This window comes from Quercus suber, unplaced genomic scaffold (genome assembly GCF_002906115.3).
Source record: "Quercus suber isolate HL8 unplaced genomic scaffold, Cork oak 2.0 scaffold_713, whole genome shotgun sequence".
In the NCBI taxonomy this organism is placed as follows: Eukaryota; Viridiplantae; Streptophyta; class Magnoliopsida; order Fagales; family Fagaceae; genus Quercus; species Quercus suber.
In genome coordinates, this window is record NW_027070154.1 from 279,475 (window position 1) to 288,259 (window position 8,785).

An 8,785-nucleotide genomic window follows, 5' to 3' on the forward strand; every position below is an offset into this window, starting at 1 on the left:
TGCTCTTTAAAACTCTATATTAAGATTTCTTTAAAATGCATTAGGCATCTCAATTGGACAAATATTAGGCTTTTTTATTTTTTATTTTTCAAAGAACTTTGATAACATCTGTTACATCATATTATTAGTAGAGTGATTAGACTCATTACATAATACAATTATTTGTGGGAGCAATATTAGTGCTTTGATCATAATATGTTCTTTCTTAAATGTCTTAATTGTTACCTTTCTAATGTGGAAGGTTGGTTAAAATCTATAGTAGAAGATAAGTGGTCCCAGCCCCCAGGTTCAACTCCCTACAAATTCATTTGTTGATGATGAGGGAGCAATCTTTGCAGAGTTTCTTGGGTAAGCGGAGGAAGGAGATTTTGTTAATGCAAGTTTCTTAAACTTCTAAGCTGTTTATTCCATTTGCATTGGTTTTATTATAGTTATTGTGTTCAATCTTTCCTTTCCAAAAGTCCTCTTAATTAAGGTAGTGCAGATTACATCCAATTCACTCGAATTTGAGTCAGAACATAAATTTTTGGTAAAAAAACAAGTTTGTAAGATTAATAAAGTAAAATTTTTAAAATCCTCAAGATCACTGATTTTTTTTTTTTTTGATACAAGATCACTGATTACTGTACACGACTTACTCAGCTTCATTTATTATAGTAGATCTCGTTAAAACCCCTGTACACCTATGGTAGTAATGACTTGTGAACTTAGCCAATTCTCTCACCCACATGACACGAATGGTTTTCATACAGCTGCATAGAGGGTGCTCTCATTTCCTTAAAGTAACATCAAATCAATAAAAGTAAAACACCACCCATGTCCAGTGGGTGTTCTTGGAAGAATTTTTTTTTTTGGAGAAACTTCTTGGAAGAATATGTATATTCAAGTAGCTCTCTGTTTACACTGGTGGTACCCCATGAGGTGAATCAGGCATGCTAGAGGTTTCTCCATAATAAGCTTGTTCCTCCACGAGTGGATGAAGATTTGCAGAGGGATTATACTGTTGAACCACCAAAACCGATGCCGTGGTGGAAAATTCTGACGATGCTAAAAAGCTTCCCACTGGTCCTAACTCTGGACAATCGGTTTTGTTCACCAAGGGTACTGTTGGGACCATCCTTCCCACCAAGAACAGATTGTACTTGTTCAAGGCTTTTAATGCGTCCACCACCTCAGCCTTGTTTTCGACCAACATTTCCTCGTACAGATTTGACTCCTTCTCCTTGTCGCTGTGTGTGCTTTTAAACTCTGACAACATCAGCTCATCCTCCTCATGATCCACATTGTCTTCTATTACTGACTTATCAAATTTCAGTGATTTTCCAGGTGAGGGAACAAATCTGATAACATTGAGCAATATTCCAGGGTGCTCAGCCATCCTCATGCCATAAGCTAGTGCTTCACGGTCATCGGGTCCCCCAAAAAAGGGCACCACTAAAAGTAACATCAAATCAATAAAAGTAAAACACCACCCATGTCCAGTGGGTGTTCTTGGAAGAATTTTTTTTTTTGGAGAAACTTCTTGGAAGAATATGTATATTCAAGTAGCTCTCTGTTTACACTGGTGGTACCCCATGAGGTGAATCAGGCATGCTAGAGGTTTCTCCATAATAAGCTTGTTCCTCCACGAGTGGATGAAGATTTGCAGAGGGATTATACTGTTGAACCACCAAAACCGATGCCGTGGTGGAAAATTCTGACGATGCTAAAAAGCTTCCCACTGGTCCTAACTCTGGACAATCGGTTTTGTTCACCAAGGGTACTGTTGGGACCATTCTTCCCACCAAGAACAGATTGTACTTGTTCAAGGCTTTTAATGCGTCCACCACCTCAGCCTTGTTTTCGACCAACATTTCCTCGTACAGATTTGACTCCTTCTCCTTGTCGCTGTGTGTGCTTTTAAACTCTGACAACATCAGCTCATCCTCCTCATGATCCACATTGTCTTCTATTACTGACTTATCAAATTTCAGTGATTTTCCAGGTGAGGGAACAAATCTGATAACATTGAGCAATATTCCAGGGTGCTCAGCCATCCTCATGCCATAAGCTAGTGCTTCACGGTCATCGGGTCCCCCAAAAAAGGGCACCACTATCTATTAGAATAATAGTTAAACGATTAAATTTATTATTTTTTTATTAGTTTAAATATTTAGGAAAATCAGGAATTTAGCAATATCTCCTATTTAAAACCTTAAACCTTAAAACCTCCAGAGAAAGTGTTGAATGATTAGAGGATTAAATTCATCATTTCTTGATAGTTTCAATTTTTTTAAAATTCATGAATACCTTGTAGGAAACATTACTGGCAGAGACTTGGGTGGTTCCTCCAAAGCCACGGTCGACCAGAATTCCTACAGAGCAAGGGGCATGGTGGAGAACACGCTTGTTCACCAAATGGAAAGAGTGTCCCAGTGACTCCATAGCTCCATCTAAACGTTGGTGCTTGTGAAATGGTATCAGAATTATGGCCACTCGCTTTTGGGCTGCACTAGTGCAAATGTCTTCATGAATATTACTGAGAGCGGAGATTGCAGTCATGGGTCGTACAATTACGCTGCTAAGCTGCCGATAAGCCTCAAATGCAATAACCATCTGATCTTTGTTCTCATGTTTCTTATTCCAGAATGGGAGACCATTGCTGCGTGCTTTGTGAATCATTGAGATTGCTGAAGATCGTTCTGAAAGCTCCATGAGGTGAATGGCATATACACAAAGCTTTTGTCTACGTGTTCCACGAGACGACTCGATGAGATTGATTATGGTGGGGATGTTGCGAGTGCTATGAAAACATGCTAGAATTCGGAACTCTGAGTCGATATCTTTGCGTTTGACAGTACGGTGCTTGTAAGGGGCTGCCTTTCGAGCTGGCTTATAAACAGCCGTGACGATTGGGGTGGTGATGAAGGTGGTGAACAACGCCATTAGAACCATGATAGCAAATGTCTGATCATTCAGCACCTGCAGAGTATGTGACAAAACCAAAACCAAATGGTTGGTAGTATCAAGTTTAATACACAAATAAATTTACAATTGGAAAATATTAAAGTTACTTATTACTAATTTTACTAAAAGAAATGTTATAAATTAGTGTGACAATTGATGTGTTTAGTATCACTTTATTTTTTGTTCTTTTGTTTGTGCTATCTTCTATTTTATAGTTTAATTTCAATTGTATTAATGAAATGCATTCTTTAGTTTAAATATTATTTCTATCAATCCGTGCATCAAAGGGACATAGTGCTTAGCTTATCCTTAGTGAATTTAAATCTATTAGTTGTCTATTTTAGAAAAATGTATGAATTTTCAAATAAAGCTAGGTATAAGTTTAAAAAGCTATCAAATTATATGTTAATTAAATTTTCAAAGTGGTTATTATTTCAGTTAGTAAAATCAAATGAGTATGTATAATATGGAAAGAAGAAAGTACTAGTTTACAAATACTATCCTTCATTTTAAATTGAAAGTTAAAAAGCATATTACATCAATATTTATGTTACATCAATATGTTACTAATCATATAACTTGAATTTCTAATCTCCTAATTCCCAAGCATTTTGTGCATGAGAATGAGCCAATTAAACAACGAGACTTTTGGCAAAAATGATCTATTTTAATAGAAAGAAAGAAACACATTTCTTGATTAGAGAATTCCACGACTAAAATTAAGGTTAATGTACGTACCTTTCGGTCCTTCCCAATGTTGAGGACAATGAGCTCTACCAAACCCTTGGTGTTCATAAGAAATGCAAGAGCCAAAGATTCCCTGATAGGCACCTTACATAATCGTGAAACAATGAATGTTCCAAGGATCTTCCCAATACAAGCGGTGCATATAACAAGTACTAGCAAACCCCATGAAGTCGCTCCACTTATGGTTGCAACATTGGTCTTGAGCCCACTGGAGACGAAGTAGAGTGGCAAGAACAATCCTGATACAAGATCCTCAATCTTCTCTATAAGTATCCCAGCAAAAGGGCCTTCCTTTGGTACCAAAATTCCCACCACAAAAGCCCCAAAAAGTGCGTGTATGCCAATAGTGTCCGTGACAAAACTAGCAGCCAATACGAGTGACAATGTGATGCATATGTGGATCTCCTTCACAGGCTCGCCCTCAAGAGAGCGACGAGCCATTAAGGCAAGTCCGGGTCTTAAAACAAAGAAAGCAACTATTAAAAAGGCAACACCACAGAGTAGAACCCAAAGGGCAATGACTGGAGAGTCATCTGAGCCTGAGATAGCAATTGCAAGTGCAAGAAGTACCCATGCAGCAACGTCGTTTACAGCAGCAGCTGACATAGCAATGCGGCCAATGTCTGTGGTGAGAAGTTTGAGCTCGGCTAGGATACGAGCTAGGACAGGAAATGCAGTGATTGACATTGCAACGCCCATGAAGACCAGGAATGGGGCTTTGGATACTCCTTCAGATATGGTGGAACGAAGAACAAACGATGTCCCGATTCCAAGGGCGAAGGGAAGGCTGATTCCCGCAAGGGCTATTCCCAACGCCTTTCTCCCGGTATGACGAATTGAACGCATGTCAAGCTCAAGACCCACCAGAAACAAGAAGAAGAGGAGGCCAATGTTGGCTACGGTGTCCAACACTGTCATGCTCCTTGTAGGGAAAACCGTGTGGAGAAACGACTTGCTCCGCCCTATTGCTGACGGCCCAAGCAATATTCCTCCCTGAGATACGATATATTTGTGAATTTCACCAACATAATAAATGAATGATTGAATTTTTTTTTTTTTCTTAATTGAGATATGTTGTTATATAGTAAAAATAATTTGTAATTAAATTATTAATTGATAATCTTTACAACACACTTACAATGATCTCTGCAATGACCCTAGGTTGTCTGATTGGTTTAAGAATATATGCAAGCGCTCTGGTAAGAACTATGACCAAACATATCTGGAGAATAAGCAAGGGGAGCGCAAAATGCAGTGGATCGTCACCTTGGAAGGCTCCATTTGATGTTGCCTTCATCGGTGCCGGGCAAGCCATTTTAGTTCCATTGGGTGTTGCCATTGTAGCTACGTTGGGCAATCTTCAACTTATAATTGATTCAATTATGACAATTAAAAAGAGACTACAACAAATGCCATTGGCACATGAAAAAAAAACAAAACAAAACAATGAAGGAGAAATTCCTTCCCCTTCAAAAACTCACCCTCAACAGGTAGAGAGAGAGAAATTAAGAAAGAAGAAAACCTCAGGCCAAGACTCCTCCCCCCCGGCCCTCTTTATATTGTCTTCTCTCTCAACTGTAAATTTGTTGAATTCTAGAATTATTGAAAATCTCAAACCGTTAAGCTATTTAGACACTCGCTTAATGCCCCCGAATGAAAGTAAGTCACCTAAAATAGAATATAATAACAAATAAATAAAAATTAAAGTCTCTCACCAAGAAAAAAAAAAGGACCTCTTCTATTGGCAAATAAAATGCCTTGTTTATCGATATTATATTGTAAAAATTTTAATTAAGGCTCAAAAATTGTAATGAATAATTTTTTTAAAAAAAATTATATATTTTTTTAATGTTGCGCATTTTGTTAATACGTTTTAATATGTTTGTTGTAGATTAAGAGAGTAAAAATTTTAAATCTCTTAAAAAATTTACTCTTTCTTTCTCTCTCTATCAAAATTAAAAATAGAATTAATAGTTTTCCGAAAAGAGCAGTCGTTACTGAAATTTATTGTTCAATATTTGAAGTCCAATAGTACCAAGAGAGACATTAACCATCTCAGACATAATATTTATTCTGATATTGATTATTCAGATTTATTTTTAGAATTAATTCTCAAAAAAAAAAAGATTTATTTTTAGAATTAAAAATTTTTAAATACATTTTAGAAACAAATGAAAATAGTCCAATTAAGTATTAACACATTAAGTTATGTAAAAAGGTTAACAATTTTTCTAATGCATGTGACGCTTATAAAATATTAACTAAAAATAAATGTTACATTTGGCGTATAGTTATCCAAAATAAAAATTGATAAATTCCTATTTAAGATAGAATAAGTCATTCTTCTCCAAAAAAAAAAAAAAAAAAGAGAGATAAAATATGTCACAAGAAATAATCCAAAATAAAAATTGATAAATTCCTATTTAAGATAGAATAAGTCATTCTTCTCCAAAAAAAAAAAAAAAAAAGAGAGATAAAATATGTCACAAGAAATATTAAGTGAATTAGCAAGGAATTGAAATTGCAAAAACATAATTAGTAGTAATTTTGTATATCAAAAGGAAAGAAAAATAGTTTTTAAATGAATTAAAAAAAAAAAAGAACATAATATTATACAATTAGTATTTATAATAAGAGAAGTCCCACTAAATTTTTTTTTCCTTACTCCAATTGTGTTGGTCCTAGATTGGGCCCTAGTATTGCTGACAACGAATTAAAATAAGGTTTGAAATGAATCTATTTCAAATTGAATTGAGATATTTGACTGAAACGACACAATTTAAATTTTTTATTAAAACAAAATATTTTATATTTAGGTGTGAGCTAAGTTTTACAAGGACATGTAAAGATTGTTATCGCATTTTGTGCTTTTGGAAGAGCATGTCTCGTGTCCCCTTTTTTATTTGGAAAGGCATGACAACGGAGTAACTTTCAGTTACTTTACTCCTATATATAGTTCTTGTTAGTTATACATACAAGAATAAAGAAAATCATGCAGCTCCACCCAAAATTGCTAATTGAACCAAATTATATATGGTGGATGTCTGGCTCAACAAAAACAGAACTTTATTTGGGGTTGCCAACAGCACATGAAGTAATGCATGCTAAATCTTTGTCATGCATGTATAGACTTCCTTTGACAGCATAATTAGCTCAAGAAGTACCAGATCGAAGCAATCCACCACACGAAAGCTTCCTGGTAACAACAAAGATGATTTAAAAACCTGCCGTTATTCTTTCATAAATAGTGCAATAAGAATAGGGCCGCGATGTAAAATTCAAACACTCTTTCTCTTCTCTCTTTTCTCTTTTCTCTTTTTCGTTTGTTTGTTGTAGGTCCAAAAAGTGAATAGCATTTCTATTGAGAGATGGTGTGAAAAATTCAACTGTTAATAATAAGTCAGTTTCTTCTCTAAGCTAATCGTGTATGAGCAAAATATCCCAAAACCAGATGGTAGCGAATTTGGCTAACTTCACCGTGAATACACAGAAAACCATACTACTTTACTGTGATGTGCATGGGAAACTGTGCATATTTAGGATTTAGATATGATGCATACTCAACTCTCAAATCTCAATGGCTAAATTTAAGTTCAAAACAAAAAACTTGCATTTTTAGGATTTAGATATGATGCATACTCACTCTCAATGGCTAAATTTAAGTTCAAAACAAAAAACTTTCGATATCAACCGTCAAATAAATAAAGTAAAAAAAAAAAAAGTATGAGTAATGACAAAGTAATTGCATAATTGCACTCTATCCAAATCCCTATTCTGACAGTATTTAAGTTCTGTCTTATTTTTCCTACTCCATTCTATACTCTACCAATAAAAACTAGTCACATGTTCACCTAATTAATTAAGTACAACCATTATGACTTATTATTTTTATTTTAACTACTAAATAAAATAAGATAAAACACAAACACAAACACCTCCGCTACCACCACCACCAAATATGCAAGCACCGTCAGTCGCTGCCCACAGCTTCTCCGGTCACAGAAAAAACCATCACCTGATCTACACCATGCCGGACATCTCACTGCCCCTCACCAACCAACAAACACCTCCGCTACCACCAACCAACATCACTCCACCAAAATCACCATCATTCAAAGCAAGACTTTGTTTTTCTCAAATCCAAATCTTTTAGATCTCTGTAACTTTCTTGTTAAATTTTCAAATAATATGGAAATGTTGGTACTGAATGTGTTGGATTGTTCATGGATTTCAGATCTGTTGGGTTTATCCGGTGGTGGAGTGATGGTGGTTGGAGGGCGGTGGTTGGATATAACCCACGTATCAATTTCTTCAGCTAGAAACAAAACTTGAACAATGGCCATAACTTTATTGTGTAACTAGGAATAGGGGAAAACAAAGCTCAAGGGGAAAAAGTATTTAAAAAGAAAGCTACTGTATATCCGTAGCTTTATTGAGGAGAAAAAAGGGATTTATGGGTGATGCGCAAATTGGAGTCTTCACTTCTTCTTCATGTTTCTGTTTTGTGGGTTTGGTTTTCTTTGATTTGGATAGTTTTTTTATCGCACCTGCACTTTTGTTGTGTTCTCGGATTTATTTTTGGGTGGTAGCGTGACAGTGGTTTGGATTTGAAAATAGAGAGGCGGTGAGACTAGGCAACGGTAGTTAGCCATGACCGGTGATGTTGATGGGGCCGACGCCGGTGGTTGTAGTGGTGGCCTGGTGGGATGGGTTGGGGTTTTTATTTATTATTTATTTTAAGTAATTGAAATTAGGAAAGGTGTAATGGTATGAGGCAATTAAATACGTTGACATGTGGCATATTTTTATTTGTGGTGTATAGAATGGAGTAAAAAAAATGAGATAGAAGATTTGAACTTGATTCCAAAGAGTCCAAATCTTCTGTCCGACTTTTCTTGCTCTACTCTATACTCCACCAATAAAAACTTGTCACTTGTTCATTTAATTAATTAAATACTACCATTAATTAATAATAGTAGTATTAATAAGTCAATAATTGTAGTATTTAATTAATTAGGTGAACAAGTGACAAATTTTTATTGGTAGAGTATTGAGTGGAGCAGAAAAAGTGGAATAAAAGATTTGGACTCGG

The 8,785-nt window shown here is 35.6% G+C and overlaps 1 protein-coding gene across 2 annotated transcripts; it reads right to left on the reverse strand.

Annotated features, from left to right (window-relative positions):
- Positions 1 to 523: 523 nt before the first annotated feature.
- Positions 524 to 5,283, reverse strand: LOC111984143 (cation/H(+) antiporter 19). 2 transcript variants are annotated; one of them, XM_065766524.1, is made up of 5 exons: positions 4,832 to 5,283; positions 3,685 to 4,686; positions 2,290 to 2,961; positions 1,830 to 2,096; positions 524 to 1,216 (listed from the first exon to the last, which is right to left on the reverse strand). In XM_065766524.1, exons 1-5 carry the CDS (start codon positions 5,030 to 5,032, stop codon positions 899 to 901), a joined length of 2,460 nt encoding a protein of 819 aa, XP_065622596.1. In that variant the 5' UTR covers positions 5,033 to 5,283; the 3' UTR covers positions 524 to 898. The 2 variants fall into 2 exon arrangements, with proteins under 2 accessions (XP_065622596.1, XP_023871540.2); XM_024015772.2 differs by lacking the exon at positions 524 to 1,216 and having other exon boundaries at positions 1,458 to 2,096.
- Positions 5,284 to 8,785: the final 3,502 nt, after the last annotated feature.

Excerpts from the sequence above, each read along its gene's own strand:
- LOC111984143 (XM_065766524.1), bottom strand. The coding sequence starts at position 5,032 with ATGGCAACACCCAATGGAACTAAAATGGCTTGCCCGGCACCGATGAAG. Across the intron at positions 2,962-3,684 it reads ACATTGGGAAGGACCGAAAG|GTGCTGAATGATCAGACATT; the intron begins GTACGTACATTA and ends CATACTCTGCAG. Across the intron at positions 1,217-1,829 it reads TGGTCGAAAACAAGGCTGAG|GAGTCAAATCTGTACGAGGA; the intron begins GTGGTGGACGCA and ends GACAAGGAGAAG.